This window comes from Schistocerca gregaria, chromosome 1 (genome assembly GCF_023897955.1).
Source record: "Schistocerca gregaria isolate iqSchGreg1 chromosome 1, iqSchGreg1.2, whole genome shotgun sequence".
Classification (NCBI taxonomy): domain Eukaryota; kingdom Metazoa; phylum Arthropoda; class Insecta; order Orthoptera; family Acrididae; genus Schistocerca; species Schistocerca gregaria.
The window spans coordinates 724,921,663-724,943,362 of NC_064920.1; the positions used below are offsets into that span (position 1 = coordinate 724,921,663).

Sequence of the window (21,700 nt, forward strand, 5' to 3'; positions counted from 1 at the left end):
ATTATAGTTATCCGGGCTGTTATGACGTGGTCGGTTGATGAATTCTGTGTCAATTCCCAACGTTTCGTCACCGTCTGCGGAGGACATCTTCAAGGGAGTCTGTAGCTCGATGGAAGGTCCAACACACCCACTGGCATATTACTATAAACATAACTAGGTCTATATTGGGATTTAGCATCCATTCCACAACGCCAGGTCAGCGAATGATTCCAATACAGGTAGAGAGGCATTCTCACATCGGACAATAGCTAGAGTAAACCATCCACTTGAAGTACTCCCTGTGCCAGCATAAATAGTGAAATTAACTCGACATCCACCGAAAAAATAGGTCCATTTAATATGACAGTTTGTGCAGTGGCATTAGTTCCAAGTTTATTCTCGAGGCTTATTATGTGTTTGTAGACTGTCATGTGGTGGCGACGTTGACGATACACACGTCGACGAGGCATAGTGCTTCAATGCTCTTGCAGATAGAGCTCACAGCGGAATGGTTCCACTGGCGTGCACTGTCCGCTTATATAAAGAGCGAACTGACCTAGGAGCGTCTGGTTACGCAACCCGCTTGGCTCGGCGCCAGGCCGGCGCACCAGCAGACGCGCGCTCCTATAACACCCAGAGCGCGCGTACGGGATAACGCTCGCTTGCTGGTGGCTGCAGAGTCTAAGTCCCTTATCAGCCGCGTTACGTAACCGGCTCTCTGTATAAGCGGACAGTGCAACGCCAGCCGAACCATTCAGTTGTGAGCTCTATCTGCAAGAGCATTGAAGCACTATGCCTCGTCGACGTGTGTATCGTCAACGTCGCCAACGCATGGCAGTCTACGAACACATAATAAGCCTCGAGAATAAACTTGGAACTTATGGCACTCCACAAACTGTCATATTAAATGGACATATTTTTTCCGTGGATGTCGAGTTAATTTCACTCTTTATGCTGGCACAGGGAGTACTGCAAGTGGATGGTTTACTCTAACTGTTGTCCGATGTGAGAATGCCTCTCTACCTGGATTGGAATCATTCGCTGACCGAGATGTCATCGCTTACAAGACCTGGCATTGTGGAATAGATGCTAAATCCCAATCTAGACGTAGTTATGTTTATAGTAACATGCCAGTGGGTGTGTTGGAACTTCCATCGAGCTGCAGACCCCCTTGAAGATGTCCACCGCACACGGGTACGAAACGCTGGAAATTGACACAGAATTCATCAACCGACCGCGGCATAACAGCCCGGATAATTATAATGGACGCGGCATCTCCGGCTGTGAAAGTCTACATCTTCGTGTCATTGTCGTTTTGTCAATGGAAGCTACACTGCCTGACAAGAAAAAGTAAAGCACCTAGAGGGGGAGGAGAAAACGGAAGGAATCCTCTCGGCCACAGACTGATGTTATAAGGGTGATCACGAGACTGAGTCACTTTAGCAATTAACTTGGTGCTATGAGCCCATTTATTAATATGAAGTTGCACACGATCTGGTCTGTATGCATACATTGATTCGGTTGGAAAGCGGTTGCACCCTCTCCTGAGGCAAGCTGGCTCGTAACTCTTTTGTAACGCGTTCTTGAACACCTGGTTACTGAGACCGGGGTAGAGTTGACGTCTGAGTTGGCCACAAAGACGTTTTTCGAGGGACAGTTCATAATTCTATTGTAAATATAATACTGCCATTAACCTGTGTATTTAAAGACTCTTTTGTTCCGCAATAAATTCGAAAAATTAGCCAGTTACTTTAACGAAAGTAAGCTTTTGTTAAGTGTAGTTTGTTTAAAGTAACCTTTTTGACGTAGGTGGAATAGATGTATTAAAATATATTTTGTAAATAATTATGTAATATTTCAAGTACAACTGTAATTAGTTACGTCAATTTTGTTTGTATATGCTGTCATGCAGTTGTAGATGGTTCATACTTAGATTTTTTGTAAGCAGAAGTGTAAATTGAAAAGGTGCAGAGATCATAGGTAGAACGGATCTCCGTTCTGTGGTAGAATGGAAAAGGTGGTGGGTCGCGGGAGTGAGAATTGGCGCGCAAGTGGCTCACACAGTCGGCAGCTGCCCTGCAAGTGGTGAACACGCATTACGTTGGTCAAGCACTAGAGGCCCCGAATTTACCTGCTAGACTGGGTTTTGGCCTCGGACGTGTTCTGCATGATTGGAGCAGTACGGCAATAAAGTAATAGCTCGGGGATTTTCAATTTTATCGTCGCCACCAAGAGGAAGACAGAGCTATGTATATCAACAGCCGTACCTCCGCAATGTTACCACGCAGCACCGCCTCACGCCACCTTCGACATCAGTAACAGGCAAAGTACTTTATTTAGAAGTGTATCACAGTATGAACCATCCATCTTCAATCAGTGGAATGTAAGTGTTAAATGTACCTTTGTGTATAACAGTAACTTTCCTATTTAATTTACCTCACTAGGCTCCTTACCTAAATGATTTTATTCCGAGTCTCCTGATGTTTATTGAAGCTTGAATAATAGTGAATTACTGGCAATAGTACTGTTTTGGTAGAAAATTCTGAAAATCTTTATTAAATACTAAAGTTTGCACGTATCAGTTTAAGGGCCACCGCTTTGGGTGACCATGAGGGTAAGTTTTCAATACCATTTCTGAAAGTAAAGTAACATAATTGTTTAACTGCCATAATCTTAAGAGTAGTTGTTCGTGTTGCTTCTCCATAACCAAGAAAGCCAGACAAATATTGGTGTTAGTAAAACATTAACAAATAACAGTCCTAAAGAAATGAAATTTAGTCGTGTTAAATAATAGTTTTGGTCATATGAATGACAGCTATAAGTTTAATATTATTTTGTATCCTTGTTGAAACATGTGTATGTCTTCTTTAAATAATTATTGACGTATAGTGATAAATTCCATAAGTAACATAAAGTGGGATTAATAGCACTTACTGCCAAGTGACCGTAGTAAATGGAAATTAAGTGGTTGTGTTTAAATTACGTTGTAAGTGAAAGTAGTTATTTATTCAGTGTCGAAAATTGACTTCATCTTTTTGTGTAGACGCTGTGGCCGATTTGGGCTGGCGGCCGTTTTATTAAGAGAAACAGTTTATTGTTATAACAGGATTTGTCTGATAAAAGGTTTCCAAAAGTAATTATTCTCACTGCTTCTCCCACAAACTGTATGATTCGGAGAAAAATAGTTCGATACTTTATCATTAGGTTGAACATGGCTAAAATCTCTCTCCGAGAGTCGATGGTTTGGAGTGTTAGTGCTACGTAATTGTGTAGTGGTGTTCCTGCCGTTACTTACTACACAGTTCTGACATTCCGAATCGCTGATCTTCCGTCTTTACAGTGGTAGAACTGAAACTTTCTGATACCGCTGCAAGTTGTAGGTGTGTTGCTGTCCACAGTACTCAACTTCACGAAGGCAGCTCATAGAAACACGCACAATCTGTGGACGAGAACCGTGCCACTTAAAAATGGCACCACGAAAAATTCGCATAATGAAGATGCAAGATGCACGTGACATACCGTTTTGTCGCCAGAGGTGACCTGAAGCGAGAGAAGATGGCTCCCCACACCACGATAGCAAGAGTAACACCGTTGTGCTTGTCCATAAGATTTTGCTTGTTACTTATGTTGAAGGTGGCGTGAGGCGGGGCTGCGTAGTGACATTGCGCAGGTACGGCTCTTGATGTAAATAGCTCTGTCTTCCTCTCCCAGATCGGCGCTATAGTCGCCGACAAAGGTCATCCGGGATACGGCAGAACAGCAATGCATCGCTGATCACCACACCACGCCGTTTATCAGCCACCCACAATTCGCTCTCGGCACCACTCCAAACGCAGTGGTTTCTATTGTGTTAATGGTAATTCCCTAGTCCTGCTGTTCCCAATCTCAGAGCAATCACGGAAGATGACATACTATGTAATACGGGGTCCATTACTTGGTCCCGGATGGCAAGTACAAATGTGAAGGTGGTAATGATGTTCTTGGTGCATAATAAAGGGATACTGCCTTGCGATTGTCAGACATGGTCGAACGCAACTTTATTAGCGAGTATGCCTGCTCTCACCCTCCTATGTAGTCCAACATTGGGCCATAGTCACATCTAAATTCCATCCATTTCCCCACATATCTGGATAGTGTATATTTACGATAATGGCCCTTTCTAACTTTTGGGTGCTGAAAGCGGTGTGTACCACAAGCACGCGGTATCTCAACATCCCCCGTAGTGATCGCTACATCTGGCGCTGCGCACGCCCTATGTATACCTTACTACAGGGTGTCAATTATTGGACTATACGACTAAAAAACGTAAATCAGATGCAAACTATGGCGTGAGCACACTTTATTCAACATGTTAGTCACTACAGATATTAGGATTTAAGTTATGACTTGTCCGATATGACTGCCGTCATTGGCGATGATGTGGCGCAGAAGAATAGCGAAATTCTGCATGACCCTCTGAAGTGTTGGAACATCGATGCTCTCGATGACCTCCTAAATGGCGATTTTCTGCTCAGAAATGGTTTTACGGCTATTTCTGTACATCTTATCTTTAATACAGTCCCACAAAAAGGAGTCGCATGTGTTCTGATTCCAACAATATGGCGGCCAATCAAGGCACATGCCAGTGGTCTCTGGACACGCTAGAGCCATGATGCGGTGCTCCTCCAGGATATCAAGCACTTTGCTGCTTCGATTGGGTCGACCTCCGTGTTCATGAACCAGCTATTGTCGAAATCAGGGTCACTTTGGATAATTGGGAAGAAACCTTCATGGATCGTTCAGTAATCACTGTGCGATCAAGAAAGATCGCACAGATTATTTTGTGACTGGATATTGCACACCACACAGTGACCCATTGAGGGTGAAGAGACCTCTCCATCGCGAAATGCCGATTCTCGGTCCCCCAAATGCGCCAATTCAGCTTATTAACGAACCCATCCATATGAAAGTTCATCGCTAAACCGAACATGCAAGCGCATACTAACTCCAATCAAGCTCAGAAGTCAAGGGTACAGTTTGAACGTCTAACGCAAGCCGTTCAGTACTTATGACGATTTTATTTCATATAGTTCAATAATGGCCACCCTTTACACACGAGTAACATTAACGCACTCTGTTGGCTTTTATACCTATCACAGACCATCACACTTCCGATAATTTACATATCCGTCGATGGTGGCACTCGAACGAAATGGCACTGACAGGCGACAGTCTTCTCTGGGGCCTCCATCTTTTGTCAGGGAGTGTATTCTGACATGAGCTCACGAACGTTTAGTAGTTAAGTATGAGTTGAGAAAGCCAGTATTCCAAGTCGGATGTGGAGGTAGGCAAAATTTGCATTAGAAAATAATTATATTGAATACTGCTGAGGATTAAAACAGAAATAAATGAGTGTAACAAGTAACAAGTTAAAGTGTGATGAGCGGAAAAACATTAATTAAGGAAGTCAGAGGAAAAGTAAGGAACAAGAAACCGTTAACGAAACTATTTTCAGGTTATAGTGGCTAAAATGTCGATGTGCGACAATCGCGTGTGCGTATGAGAAACAGTGATAAGCATGGAAAAACATCCAAACAAAATACAAACTAGAGTGAAATAACATTGGAAAGCAGTGACGCGTGAGTGTGAACTGAAGCTTACTGTGACTGTAACTTTTGTCTAATAAACAGTGACTATTGTTAGAAGTTGTCCTATTTAATCCCTTTGTTTAAACCAGGCACATAAAATTATGTTTTAAGATGAACAGGTCATCAAACGGCATCAGAAGACTAAAACAGACGCATGCCATTAACTCCTGGCACGCTATCGTAGCTGTTACCTTTACTTTTATTGCTCTATATTCCAGAGCCGCTTTAACTGAATTTCCGACCGTTAATAACCATTAACAACCGTCGACACTTCACGAAGAGGGATGGGAACTCACAGTATATCACTATACACAACAAGCCACTTAATGGATTATACATGAGGCTACTTCTGGTACCACTATATTTTGCCCCTACCCTGTTCCGCTTACGCTTACAAAATGCGAATAACAATTGTCGATAAATCTCCTTGTACGGCATATGGTCTCTCATTTCTCGTGGTTGTCATTTCTCTATACTATTTAGAAGGAAGTGATATGTTTTACAACTCTTCCAGGAACCTGCGCTCTCCAAAAGAAGGAACTCTAGGATTTAACTTCTCGTCGACAACGAGGTGATTAGAGACGAAGCACAAGGTCCGATTACGAAAGTATGGGGAAGGAAGTTGGCAGTGTCTTTCAAAGGAACCATTGCGACATTTGACTGGAGATATTTAGGGAAATCACGAAAAACCTAAATCAGAATGGCCGGACGGGGATTTGATACATCGAACTCCCGAACGCGAGCTCAGTGAGCTGACCACTGCGCGACAGTGTGCCCTCATACTGTCGGAGTTTCAACAATAAATTGTGATGGACACTCCTCTAGCGTAGCGTCTTCCTTTGTAGTTGGAACCTCTGGCGCCTATGAAACGGTCGGGGGACGAGACTCCCTGCTCTTCGTTGGTAGGGCGACGAAACACCCTGTTCTTCGTTGGCTCTTTGAGTTTCCTGTTAACGCAACCTGGTATAGGTTCACGAATGACGAGCAGTACCCACGAATCAGTCCAACAAGTGTTCTTTAAGTCACTTCTTTTGCAGGTGGACTACATGGTCTGAAGATTTACCCTGTAAATCTCGGTCTTGCATCTCCGTTTCCCCGCCGGCCGCGGTGGTCTAGCGGTTCAGGCGCTCAGTCCGGATCCGTGCGACTGCTACGGTCGCAGGTTCGAATCCTGCTTCGGGCATGGATGTGTGTGATGTCCTTAGGTTAGTTAGGTCTAAGTAGTTCTAAGTTCTAGGGGACTGATGACCACAGATGTTAAGTCCCATAGTGCTCAGAGCCATTTGAATCTCCGTTTCCCACAAGTAATTTTATAAGGTTATTCCACTTGAAGAGTTATTTCTGTTTTACGACTGCTACTGTTTCCAGTAATTCATAGTCTATAGTTTAATATAACAGCAACGGTTCTGTTCGGTTCTTTGTGTTCAACGTGCTACATTTATATACGTTTACATTCAAACCCTGATACGCCGATCCTCAGAATGTCTTCGTGAATTTAGTTCCAGTTTTCTGGCATTTCAACAGAGTCTTTCGCAAATTGCTGTACGGACTCTTCAACACTATCCAACAGATCTGCGAAAGGCAACCTGGTCCGTACCACGTGCTAGTGGATGTTCCAGGTTTAATGGTGTGCGGTAGGGGTTTTAAAAACATTTTCTTTGGGTTTTCATAAAATTTTTATTTAAACTACACACATCAAAAAAGTGTTGCATTACCCTGGTTCCAGAACTCCTGAAGATAGACGATGACTGTGGACATTGTATCAGTCCCTTTGACTGTTCATAAATGTCACTAAACCCGCCAAAAGGTGTAAACAACCATGCATGAGCAGCACCTATTAGATGGAGGGGGTCCGACAGCTGATCAGTTCCAGTCATTCCACTAGGAAGGAGGTACAGGGCTCGTTCAGCCATGCCTAGACGGTCAATACCGAGGTTCGATCGCGTCCGCATTGTGCCAGGAAGGGCTCTCAAGGAAAGTGACCAGGCGTCTCGTAGTGAACCAAAGTGATGTTGTTCGGATGTGGAGGAGATACAGAGAGACAGAAACTGTCGATGATATGCCTCTATTAGGCCGCCCGAGGGCTACTATTGCAGTGGGTGACCGCTGCTTATGGCTCGGAGGAACCCTGACAGTAAATCCACCGTGTTTAATAATGCTTTTCGTGCAGCTTCAGGACATTGTCTGACGACTCAAAATGTGCGCAATAGGCTGCATGATGAGCAACTTCAGACGTCCATGATGAGGTCCATCTTTGCAACCACACCATGCAGCGCGATACAGATGGGCCGAACAACATGCCGAATGGACCGCTCATGATTGGCATCACGTTCTCTTCACCGATGAGTGTCACATATGCCTTCAACTAGACAATCGTCGGAGACATATGTGGAGGCAACCTTGTCAGCCTGAATGCCTTAGACACACTGTACAGCGAGTGCAGCAACGTGGAGGTTCCCTGCTGTTTTGGGGTGACATTATGTGGGGCTGACGTACGCCGTTGGTGATCATGGAAGGCACCGTAGCGGCTATACAATACGTGAATGTGACCCTCCGACCGATAGTGCAACCATATCGGCAGAATATTGGCGAGACATTCGTCTTCATGGACGACATTTCGCGCCCCCATCGTGTACATCTTGTGAATGACTTCCTTCAGGATAACGACATCGCTCGACTGGAGTGGCCATCACATTCTGCAGACATGAACCCTATCGAACATGCCTGGGATAGATTGAAAAGGGCTGTTTATGGACGATTTGACCCACCGACTACCCTGAGGGATCTTCGCCGAGTGGTCGCGAGAGCGTTACAGAGACGTTCAACAAACTCTAGCGGTAGGCAATACAAGGGAGTTATTGCGCCTCACGGATAGGTTGTGTTGAAATTCTGAGAGTGCAAGTGCTAAAAAGAACTTATTAAAATAATAGTTCCTTCCATACATGTCTCGTGAAATGACGATGAAATCAGACGAATTAATGCTCATGAGTAGTCTTGGCGACAACCACACAGAGAATGGATGAAATGATAGTGATGCCAGTCGGACGCAAGATCTGCCATGCACCACAGGATGACTTGTGGAGTATAATGTAGAGTTGGAGATAATATACACTCTTAGACTAAAAAAAAAAAAAAACAAAAAAAAAGAAAAAAAAAGAAAACGACGTACCTTGAAGAAATTATGTGAATGGGACTGAAGTAAGTACATGTCATGCATATATTAAGACAAACAAATGATAATTTCAGAAAACTTTCGTGATCTGTTCAGGAGAAAGAGCTTCACGAACTGAGCAAGTCAATAACTCGTTGACCAGTCTCTGGCCGTTACAGATGTTAGATGTCCTCCTGAGCAATATCGTGCCAAATTCTGCCCAACTAGCGCGTTAGATACCCCAAATCCAGAGAGTATTCGAAGGCTCTGTCCATAACGTTCCAACCTTTCTCAACTGGGGGGAGATTCGGCGGCCTTGTTGGCCAAGGTGGGTCTTTGCAATTACTCTGTGCGGTCGGAAAAGTCAGCCCAGGGTGACTACCCAGAAAGGGCAACAAAATGAGGCGCAGAATGTCATTCACATACCACTTTGCTATAAAGGGCCGATGATCACAACAAAATGTGACCTGTTATGAAACGAAACCACAACCCAGACCATTACTCCTGATCGTCGGGCGGTATGGCGAGTGGCAGCCAGTTCGTATCCCACTGTTGTCCGGGGCATCTCCAGACAGGTCTTCGGCCTGAATGGTTCAAATGTCTCTGGGCACTATGAGACTTAACATCTGAGGTCATCAGTACCCTCAACCTAACTAAGCTAAGGACTTCACATACATCCATGCCTGAGGCAGGATTCTAACCTGCGACCGCTCGTCCACAGCGGCCGGCTCTTCGGCCTGGAATCTCATTGAATGCAGTGGAATTGTGTTCAGCGATGAGTATCGCTTCGAACTGATCCTCGATGATCAGTGAAGACGTATCTGGAGACATCCCATACAGTGGTCTGATACCAACCTGACCGAAGTCTGCCATACAGCGCAACAATAAGGAGTGATGATCTGGGATGCGATTTGTATTCACAGCAGGACCCCTTCAGTTGTCATCCGTGGCACCCTTACTTCACAGTGACACGTCGACGATAGTCTAGTGCCAGTTACCTTGCCGTTTATGGCAAGCCATCTAGCGTTTATGTTTCGGCAAAATAATGCCCACCCGCACACGTCACTGTGCTTGTCAAACCCTACCTTGGCCAGCAAAGTCGCCGCATTTCTCCCCAGCTGAAAAAAGTGTGGAGAATTACGGACGGCGTCCTCCAACCATCTCGGGATTTTGACTATCTAACGCACCAGTCGGACTATATTTGACGCGATGTCCCTCAGAAAAACATCTAGCAACCTATCCGTCAATACCAAGTCGAAAAAAAAAAATAATAATCGAAGAATGCAAAAGGTACCTGCGACTGTTACTGTTTTCTCCTTACGAAGAGACTGCCTTAGATCTGTCGCAAAGATCCATTTCTTTGCTTGTTACTAAATCATTTACGTACTATTCTTACAAGGGGCAAGTTAGCTAGCTTCGCTCGCCCGGTTGGCCGTGCGGTCTAACGCACGGCTTTCCGGGCGGGAAGGATTGTCTGGTCCCCTGCACGAATCCGCCCGGCGGATCTGTGTCGAGGTCCGGTGAAACGGCCAGTCTGTGGATGGTTTTTAGGCGGTTTCTCATCTACCTCGGCGAATGCGGGCTGATTCCGCTTATTCCGCCCCACTTATACTATTTCGGCGATTGCTGCACAAACCAGTACTGCACGCACGCGTACAGCACCATTACTGTACCACGCAAACATAGGGGTTACACTGGTCTGGTACGAGACGTTCCCTGGGAGGGGGGGGGGGGCTACCGGGGGTCGAACCACACAATAACCCTGGGTTCGGTCTGGGGCAGTGGAGGGGTGAAGTAGGCTGCGGTAGTCGTCCTGAGGTTGCGGACCACTGCGGCTGCGGCGAGGACGGAGCCTCTCCTTCGCTTCTAGGTCCCCGGTTAGCAAACAATACAATTCAATAGCTAGCTTCTGATTTAAAGGTTACGAGACAACTCGAATGTCTTGTGGCTTCTACAGAATTTCTGAGTCACCTAACAATCCTTCGGCAGTTTACTGCTTCAAGAACAGGACCAGGAGGAGCGCGGGACGCGGCAAGTCAGTGGCTGTGACTCACAGAGCGAGGAGAACTGCAGGTGGCGCGGCAGGCAGGAGCGCTCGGAGAGGTCGACGGCGCGCAGGTAGCGCAGCGAGGCCAGCTCCAGCTTGAGGAGGCCGCGGCGCCCTGCGTGCGACACGTAGCCGTGCCGGAACTCGTGCTCCACGTCCTGCAATCACACACAGCGTACACCCCCACTCATACAGCCATTTGCGAGCATGGTTGCCTGTCCAATATCAAATGACCAACTGTAGCAATGCAGAAGAGGGAGTAGTCTCTCCACTGAGAAAAAACTTTTAATTTTTTTATTTTGTACATCTCAGTCGCATTTACTGATGCGGTGGTTACCAGTTTCGGGCTCAATAGCCCATTCTAAAACCACGCACCTACAAATTACAAAGTACATATATACTGCTGGCCATTAAAATTGCGACACCTAGAAGAAATGCAGATGATAAGCGGGTATTCATTGGACTAATATATTAAACTGGAACTGACATCGGTTACATTTTCACGCAATTTGGGTGCATAGATCCTGAGAAATCAGTACCCAGAACAACCACCTCTGGCCGTAATAACGGCCTTGATACGCCTGGGCATTGAGTCAGAGCTTGGATAGCGTGTACAGGTACAGTTGCCCATACAACTTCTACAGGATACCACATTTCATCAGGAGTAGTGACTAGCGTATTGTGACGTGCCAGTTGCTCAGCCACCACTGACCAGACGTTTTCAGTTGGTGAGACATCTGGAGAATGTGCTGGCCGGGGAAGCAGTCGAACATGTTCTGTATTCAGAAAGGCCCGTACAAGACCTCCAACATGCAATCGTGCATTATCCTGCTAAAATATAGGGTTTCGCAGGTTTCGAATGAAGGATAGAGCCACGGGTCGTAACACATCTGAAATGTAACGTCCACTGTTCAGAGTGCCATCAATGTGAACAAGAGGTGACCGAGACGTGTAACCAATGGCAACCCATACCATCAAGGCGGGTGATACACCAGTATGGCGATGACGAATACATGCTTCCAATGTGCGTTCACCGCGATGTCGCCAAACACGGGCGCGACCATCATGATGCTGTACACAGAACCTGAATTAAATCCGAAAAAATGACGTTTTGCTATTCGTGCACCCATGCTCGTTGTTGAGTACACCATCGCGGTCGCTCCTGCCTGTGATGCAGCGCCAAGGGTAACCGCAGCCATAGTCTCCGAGCTGATAGTCCATGCTACTGCAAACGTCGTCCACCTGTTCCTGCACATGGTTGTTGACTTGCAAACGTCCCCATCTGCTGACTCAGGGATTGAGACGTGGCTGCACGATCCGTTACAGCCGTGCGCATAAGATGCCTGTCATCTCGACTGATAGTGATACGAGACCGTTGGGATCCAGCACGGTGTTCCTTATTACCCTCCTGAACCCACCGATTCCATTTTCTGCTAGCAGTCATTGGATCTTCACCAACGCGAGCAGGAATGTCGCGATACGATAAACCGCAATCGCGATAGGCTTCAATCCGACCTTTATCAAAGTCGGAAACGTGATGGTACGCATTTCTTCTCCTTACACGAGGCATCACAACAACGTTTCACCAGGCAACGCCGGACAACTGCTGTTCGTGTATGAGTAATCGGTTGGAAACTTTCCTCATATCAGTACGTTGTAGCTGTCGCCACCGGCGCCAACCTCGTGTGAATGCTCTGAAAAGCTAATCATTTGCATATCATAGCATCTTCATTCTGTCCGTTAAGTTTCGCGTCTGTAGCACGTCATATTAGTGGTGTAGCAATTGTAATGGCCAGTAGTGTAGTACAAAAACATTTACGTACAGTACGCAATTACTTCAGTATTACAACTACCTACATGATTAGGGACACAACTTCTTATTAACAGTGACTAGGTATACAAAATGGTACCAAATCTAGTTACCCTTAATAACAACGTATCTCTCTAATCACATGAGTACTTGCAATATAAAGCATGATGTATGTAAATATATTTGGACGACAATTACTTTTTTATTTTTGGATGCGTGGTTTGAGAATGGGCGAGTCAGACTGAAACCGGTAACAATAAATTGTATATTCATGGAACTAAGACAGATAAAACAAAGTTTTAACAATTTTTCTACACTACTAAGCTGTTGTGGATCTTCCATCCAAAACCAGCATGCCCGAATTAGAAAATCACTCTACTGGTCACTTTGTAATCGTTAGTCCAAAATCTGGTTTGATGTAGGTCTCTACGTTAAACTATTCTGTGCAACTCTCTTCGTCTTTCCATAACTGCTGCACCCTGCCCACTGTAATCGTGCTTTGATGTTTCCCCACAATTTTAACCCCTCATAAACTTGTTGTAACTTTCAAATCATTGTCTTGTTGTCTTTCATGACTGGTTTTATAATCCCGTTCTTCTTTTAGTCAAGTTTTCTCAAAAATTTTATTTCTTCCTCGTTAGATTCAGTACCGATGGGTGTTAATTACATGAGAAATCTAACTAAACAAGTTTCGTCAATACTTTGTGGCATCACATTTCAAAAACTCAATTCTCTTCTTGTCTGACTTGTTTATTGTCGATGTTTCACTCTTATGCAACGTCAAACTCCAGACAAATTACTTTCAGCAAACACTTTACTTTTTTCATTCCTTTGGGCCTGCCACATTATAGATGTCTTGTAAGGACATTCGATGTTAAACAGACTGCTGAATTAGCACTACAACAGTCCGCTATACAGAAGGAATACGAGATTCTGAAATACATAGCACAACAAAACTACTCCAACCCCAACATAGTCAACCAAATCTATGATAGACACAAACAAACGAGACATATTGTGATTCATAACGACATAAAACTAACAAGAGAGGCACTAAAAAGTCAGACAAAAACATACATACCACAGAAATATGTAAGAAATATATTAAACAAAATTAACACATTAGGAAAAAAAAATCCCAGTAATGTAAAACATGAAACAAACTTGCAAGCAAAAGCAACACCAGCGAACATGATCAAAGACTTACTACTAGCACACACAACTACGCACATGAATAAGCCAATTTTGTAATCATATAACATAGTTGATTTTGATGTCTACTGAAGCTGTCCACCTTAAGAAAAATATTGAATAGGTGTTAATGAATGTTGCTCAGCAACAAAATCCGCTATTGAGACATTACGTATCCACAGTTTTGTCTGCGCTACACGTAGGACAGAAAGCAATACAGGATGTGAGTACTAGACAGCGACAACATTAATGATGTGGTATGGAAGGAAGTACGACAACAGATATATACAACACTGTTATTAATTACAGATAGCCACATATATATTCAATAACAGCTCCATATGTTTGCAGATAGCTTTGCGATGGCCATGGAGCCGAAATAAGCTTACAGCATAGAAAAGAATCATTGTGATAAAAAGCCTTTGAATGTAGCAGCGTTTTGGATTACTAGACATATAATGCCCTCAGAAGACTCTAATTTATGTGAAACTTGAGTATTAAAATAACTTAGAGAATGCAGCCGCTAGATATCTTCGACAACTGCGGATATTACAACAGTTCCACTTCCCGCCATTTTCAAGGCACAAATGCATCGAGGGAGCGCTATGTGAAGAAATGTAAAACGTCGGTATGCAGCGCACACACACAAACACACACATACACACACACATTGTAAACACTAGAGCCATCACACAATCAAAGATGACCTATGTTAGAAGTCATCGGAAATAAATAATAGTAACTAGTACGTGAGATGGTATTAACACTGTCAGCCTGTTGTTTGACCAGGACGTCAGCAACATTCCACACAGAGTTTAAGTGAAAACCTCCTTTTTTATTTGTAAGATCACTTGACAATTTAATTTCAACTGCTTCGTGAATAACGCTACCCCAAAATATGCAAGTATATGCCAGAATGCTCGTGTTGTTATATTCCACAGGATGACTAGTACAAAGGCAATGTGTAGTAGCAGATTTGCTCGGTTGTTGTTAGCGTGCGTGTACAGTACTCTGGTTCTCCAAGGTCCTGATGGTCTGACCAAGATACAAACATACCAGAAGAGCATGTTATACGATACCTTACGTAAATTCAGAGATTGCATTCGATAGTGGTCGAAAAGCACGTTCCACATCATATTTACACAGAAAAAGACTAATCTTGTAGGAAATGCTTCCTATGCAATACAAAAAGGTCGTCCACCTAGGTGCCACCTCGTTATCAAAGACCTGATTCAGCCCGTTGCTTTCTTCGAATAACGGTAGGAGAATTAATACTATGCACATCTTTGGCAAACGTTATAACTACTTTATTATCTCGACACCAAAAAGGACAACGTACACTACAGTCTCATTCTACTACTACAAGGTGTACAAATTTGCTTTCGCCGTTTTTTTCCCAACATTTGAGGCTTTAATGAAACAAATTGGTTAAACATGTATCATTCGAAGTATTTTGCATCGCTGGCCACTACTTTCTCCCACCTTACGGGCAGTGTACGAATCCCGCATCATCTTTTGAAGCGATCCACGAATCGATCAAATTTGTGACTTCTTCATGAGATCGGAGGTGTTGGTCAGCCATTCCATGTGTAATTGATCTAAACAGGTGATAGTCAAAGGGAGGAATGTCTGGAGAATACGGCGGGTGGGGTAGGACTTCTCATTTTCACGTTTCCAAGTGCGTTTCGACCTCATTTGCAACGTGTGGTCGAGCGTTGTGCTGCAAAACCACTTTATCGTGCCTCTCACTGTACTGCAGCCGTTTTTCTTTAATGCTCTGCTAAAAGGCATTAATTGCGTTCGATAAAGTGCACCTGTGATTGTTTCACTTGTTTTTAACACATCATGGTACATGACGCCGAGCTGGTCTCACTAAATCCAGAGCATGATCTTGGAGCCATGAATATTCGGTTTGGCCGTCGACGAAGAAGCATGTCCGAGATATCCTCATGATTTTTTGCGGTTAGAATTATCGTAATGAACACATTTTTCGTCCACCGTCACAATGCGATGTAGGAATCCTTTCAGTTTTTGCCACTGAAGCAACTGTTCAGAAACACACAAACGCCGTTCAGCTCACATGGGACCCAAGTTCCTTCTTCCTAAATCATGCCCATAGCCTTGAGACTTTTTGAAATAGCTTGCTGTGTCACACCCACTAATCGTGCCAATTCTTATTGAGTTTGACGCTAGTCTTCACTCAGCAATGTCTCCAATTCTGCATCTTCGAAAAAATTCTCTCTTCCACCACTATGCCAGTCTATAACGTTAAAATCATCGTTCTTGAAGCGTTGAAACCACTGAAGATGCGTTCTTTCACTAATATCGTCCTTATTACACGTACTTGAGAGCATTCGATGAGACGAGGCTGCTGTTTCTTTCATATTGAAACAAAACAGTAACACCTCCCGCAAATGTCGAGAATTAGGCTCGCATACTGACAGTTTCAATCACGAACATCTTTATGATGCAGACACAAATCGACTAATGTTTGAATGATTTGATGTTGACCGACGTCCAAGCTAACTGCCTGGCGTCTGTGGTCTGTTTCCTTCGACCGCGACTATCATTGTCGCCACCTATCGGCAAACGGCGGAAGCAAAGTTGTACACCTTGTATATTTTTTCGGACATGGTAAACAACACGTTCGTTGTTTAGACATATGGTTGTTAGAACTTAAACGGCCTTTCAGAAAATCTCATCCAAATATTCGCTTCACGATGGAGATGGAAAGGGATGGCTGCCTTTCCTTGCTTGACGTGTAGGCCAAAACGAAGGTTATTGTTACGTTGGGACATGGCGTTTACAGGAAGCCAACTCACAACGATTTGTATCTACAGGCTCTTGGTGACAACATCCGACTCAACATGAACGGGTCTTCGTACTTTGGTACAAAGATCCCATGTCATGGAGTATCTGACTTGGAATCTGTGCGGAATTGTGCTCTCCACTAGATCAAAAAATAGAGGGACAGAATTAATGCTACCTCACATTGTGGTTGCTAAAATTCACTGTGGGTAATTTCTGACTTCGGTGATCTTTGGCAGTGTGGAGGCGCTAGTGTAGTATATGTATGTTATTTTTACGCATATGCTCTGCATTCGGAAATTTAAATATTCTTCTACAGTCACTGTAGTTGAATCTGTAAGTTGAAACCGGCGGGTTGTGCACCTGTTGAAACATCGGCTGTTGTCGAAGACGTCACCCGTTTGGCGTCGAGTAAGTTATCTAAATAGTTTAATTTGTATTTTTGTACAAATATTGGTACCGCTCTTTCCCAGGAGATTTTTGAAGCACATACAAGGCAGTGATTTCATACGAAAATCCGTTTCACAATTACCTCGATTCGAGGATGCCCGATAAAACAGAACCTGTGTAACAAATCTTTGTCACAGTAAGGAGAATGGACGGCGTAGAGAGTTTGCCTACTTTTAATTGAAACAAGCATGTGCACAACTTATGGATTTTAGTCCCAAACTATTTCTAACACACAGAAAGGCATCCCAGTTGAGGCAGTGATGTAGAAAACATATTGCTAAAGTAAACCGTTGGTGCTCGCCGGGACAGAGATTTCGGTCTGACCAGTCTAATCATGAAATGATTCTCTTTAAAGGGACTTCTTTCTGTTCTTTGTTCACCAACTCGTGAGTCTAACAGGAAAAGAGAATCTAGAGTTCCCGTTTCTTTCCAATTTAAGAACAGGGGCATACAACTAGGAAACCACGGTGTTTTATATGCTTCTCGTAGAACCGCAATTGCAATTGACACTCTCCGTTGAGGATCAATTTTTATAGTCAAGTGGAATCTCACTTATTAGAATCAGTGCAATAGTGCAATAGCTTCTGCCTTCCTCTAAAACGTCTCTTCTAGTTGAACAGCGAGTTCATTGTGAGTGTGAGGCTTCCCGCGTATAATAGTGAATTAACCTACTGTCATCAGCTACCAGTATAGCTGTACATTGATGTTTCGTGTGTAAATTTATCTTTTTCGTTTTTCATTACTACTACAAACAAAAATAAAGTAAAATAAAAAACACTGTCTAACTGAAATATAAACGTTAATATTCTCGACAATTAAACGATTCTTGACCTATATTTTCTCTTCCATCTTACTTCAAACTAATTTTACGTCAGTAGATCAATGCAGCCAAATGTGATTAAATCTACATAGTATTCCATCCTTCTATCTTAAAAATGTAAAAGTTATGACTGAGGCTAATGTTGGGTATATGCTATAAGTTCGTCGTCAGACAAGCGAAGTATTTACCGGACCCTGTCTGCTTTATTGTCGTGTTGCTTGCGACCTACTTTAAGGACGGAAGCCATCGATACCTGCTGACAGAACCTTCAGCATACCAGCCATAACATCATCGCCAACCATAAAGCCATACTTCCTGAATAACTGGACCCAAGTTCAGTCGCGAACATTTATCGCACTCATTACGCTAATGCAGCTACCTTACTGCCAGTAAATATTTGGACACCTGCCTTCGACTATGCAGTCATAAATTCAATTTGTGTGTACGACGCTTTCTCCGCCGTCGCAGGTTGCCACAATTTGCGGGGGCAAAGAGATTCTGCAACACCCTTAGTGTGAGTAAATATCATAAAACCGGACATTTAGACGCCCTGGTGAAGTCTAATGAGCTGTGAGTGTGAAAGAGAACTCCTTATCAATTGGGAGAGGATTAACTGACTATTGGAACGTTACTGTGGATCAACTGCATGACTTTAGGACAGGCGTCTGGTGCCGTATAAATTGCGAAAGCTTATCGAATCAATGTCGTGCAAAAACACAACTATTTGATATTCGAAATAAAAGCTTGTCGGATCCACGTCGTGCAAGAGCGCAACTATTTGGCATTCCAAATATGGGTCTACACGCTGTTCAGAAGGTAATCATGGTGTTATGCCTCGTGAGTGCGTTTAAGTATAGTTGTGTATCTGAGATACGATGTCTGTTCGATGTCTCTTAAAAATTTTCGGAACCTCTCTAATTTTGCGCCCATACTATCTTAGAATTAAATCTGGTTGGCATCGTTGCATACTTCTGTTTTTTAATGTGTAACTGCGAGAAGATTCGTTGCTGTATGTCTGTTAGTTATTATTCAGTGCTGCAGTGAGTAGAACGTTGTGTCGCACAGTTTGCGAATTTCAGGGTGGCTGAGATAGTGGAGCAACGCGTCTGCGTTAAATTTTGCTTGAAACTGAAAAAAAAAAAACGTTACAGAGACACACCAAATGATGCAGGAAGCCTACAGTGATGAATGCTGAAGCCGTACTCGGTGTTACTAATGGTTCATACGCTTTAAAAATGGCCGGACGGATGTTAAAGATGTCCTTCGTTCAGGATCCTTCGACGTCTACCGACGACGCTCATGTCAGGAACTTCAACGACATTGTGCGTGCCAATCGAAGACTGACTGTCCGAGGGATTGCAGAAGAATGTAACATTCTGTTGTATCTGTGGTGTCACCTCCAGACACCACCCTTGCTAGGTGGTAGCCTTTAAATCGGCCGCAGTCCGGTAGTATACGTCGGACCCGCTTGTCGCCACTATCAGTGAATGCACACCGAGCGCCGCCACACGGCAGGTTTAGAGAGACTTCCTAGCACTCGCCCCAGTTATACAGCCGACTTTGCTAGCGATGCTTCACTGACAAATTACGCTCTCATTTGCCGAGACGATAGTTAGCATAGCCTTCAGCAACGTTATTTGCTACGACCTAGCAAGGCGCCATGATCAGTTTCTATTGATATTGTAAATCATGTAATGTCAAGAGCGACGTTCGTCATTAATGGATTGAAGTACTCCAAGAGCTACGTGCGTTTTTCACAATTCTAATTACCTTGTCATGTTCCAGACCTCAAGCCAGCCTGAGTGAGCTGAGACGCGTGCATTTCGGCCTCCTTTAGTTATACGGTTGGCTCTCCTGCCAACCACAACAGTATCATGTCCTGGAATCCTGACATAGCATGTTGGAACGCATCATGCTGCCGCCAAGTTCGTCTCATGACTCACGAGACAGGAATCGCCTCGCAATTTGTGAAGAACTTTTGGATCGCGCAGATGAGAACTGGATGTTACTTAAGAGAATCATAAATGGCGATGAGACGTGGGTCTACTGTTTTGATGTTGAGACCGAAGTTCAAGCTTCACAGTGGGTCAGGAACGATTCTCCAAGACTAAAGAAATTCGTCAGGTTAGGTCAAATGTCGAAGTCATGCTGGTAGTTTTCTTTGACTTTGAAGGATTAGTTCATCATGAATTCGTGCCACAGGGCTAATTGTTAATAGATGGTGCTATCGGGTTATGTCGCGATACCGGCGATAAAATGAGAGAAGGAAACGGCCTGAAATGTGGCGAGACAATTCATGGCCCTTGCATCATGATAAGGCATCGGCACATTCATCCCTGTTGGTGCGTGATATTGCACAAGAAACGAAATCACAGTGCTGTTTGATGCTCTGTTCCCCTGTCCTGGCCCCTGAGGACTTTCCTTTTATTTCCAGAGTTCAAAACGTCGTTGAGAGGATGAAGATTTACCGATAAATGAGAGAAAAATTGAAACTTCCTGGCAGATTAAAACTGTCTGCCGGACCGAGACTCGAAATCGAGACCTTTACCTTTCGCGGACAAGTGCTCTACCAACTGAGCTTCCCAAGAACGACTCACACCCCGTCCTCACAGCTTTAGTTCTGCCAGTACCTCGTCTTCTACCTTCGAAACTTTACAGAAGCTCTCCTGCGAAGCTTGCAGAACTAGCACTCCTGAAAGAAAGGATATTGCGGAGACATGGCTTAGCCACAGGCTTGGGGATGTTTCCAGAATGAGATTTTCACCCTGTAGCGGAGTGTACGCTGATAAGAAACTTTCTGGCACATTAAAACTGTGTGCCGGACCGAGACACGAACTAGAAGCCTTTGACTTTCGCGGGCAAGTGCTCTCCCCAAGGCTGTGGCTAAGCCATGTCTCCGCAATATCCTTTCTTTCAGGAGTGCTAGTTCTGCATGGTTCGCAGGAGAGCTTCTGTAATGTTTGGAAGGTAGGAGACGAGATACTGGCAGAAGTAAAGCTCTGAGTAGGGGGAGTGAATCGTGCTTGGATAGCTCAGTTGATAGAGCACTTGCCCGCGAAAGGCAGCTCCCATCTACATCTACATGACTACACTGCAATTCACATTTAAGTGCTTGGCAGAGGGTTCATCTAACCACAATCATACTATCTCTCTACCATTCCACTCCCGAACAGCGCGCGGGAAAAACGAACACCTAAATCTTTCTGTTCGTCCTCTGATTTTTCTTATTTTATTTTGATGATCATTTCTACCTATGTAGGTTGGGCTCAACAAAATATTTTCGCATTCGGAAGAGAAAGCAAGTGACTGAAATTTCGTAAACAGATCTCGCCGCGACGAAAACCATCTTTGCTTTAATGACTTCCATTCCAACTCGCGAATAATATCTGCCACACTCTCTCCCCTATTACGTGATAATACAGAACGAGCTGCCCTTTTTTGCATCCTTTCGATGTCCTCCGTCAATCCCAACTGGTAAGGATCCCACACTGCGCAGCAATATTCTATCAGAGGACGAACGAATGTAGTGTAAGCTGTCTCTTTAGCGGACTTGTTGCATCTTCTAACTGTCCTGCCAATGAAACGTAACCTTTGGCTCTCCTTCCTCACAATATTATCTATGTTGTATTTCCAACTGAAGTTGTTAGAAATTTTAACACCCAGGTACTTGAGAATTGTTCTATTTATCGAGTAATCGAATTCCAACGGATTTCTTTTGGAACTCATGTGGATGACCTTACACTTTTCGTTATTTAGCGTCAACTGCCACCTGCCACACCATACAGCAATCGTTTCTAAATCGCGATGCATGTGATAC

The 21,700-nt window shown here is 44.0% G+C and overlaps 1 protein-coding gene across 1 annotated transcript in view; it reads right to left on the reverse strand.

The window, feature by feature from the left end:
• Window positions 1-21,700, reverse strand: part of LOC126266799 (follistatin-related protein 5-like) — a 719,134-nt gene that overhangs the window by 21,237 nt on the left and 676,197 nt on the right. Inside the window, exon 15 of the mRNA XM_049971343.1 lies at window positions 10,812-10,962. Within this exon, the coding sequence (XP_049827300.1) occupies window positions 10,812-10,962 (151 nt within the window). The remainder of the gene's footprint in view (window positions 1-10,811; window positions 10,963-21,700) is intronic.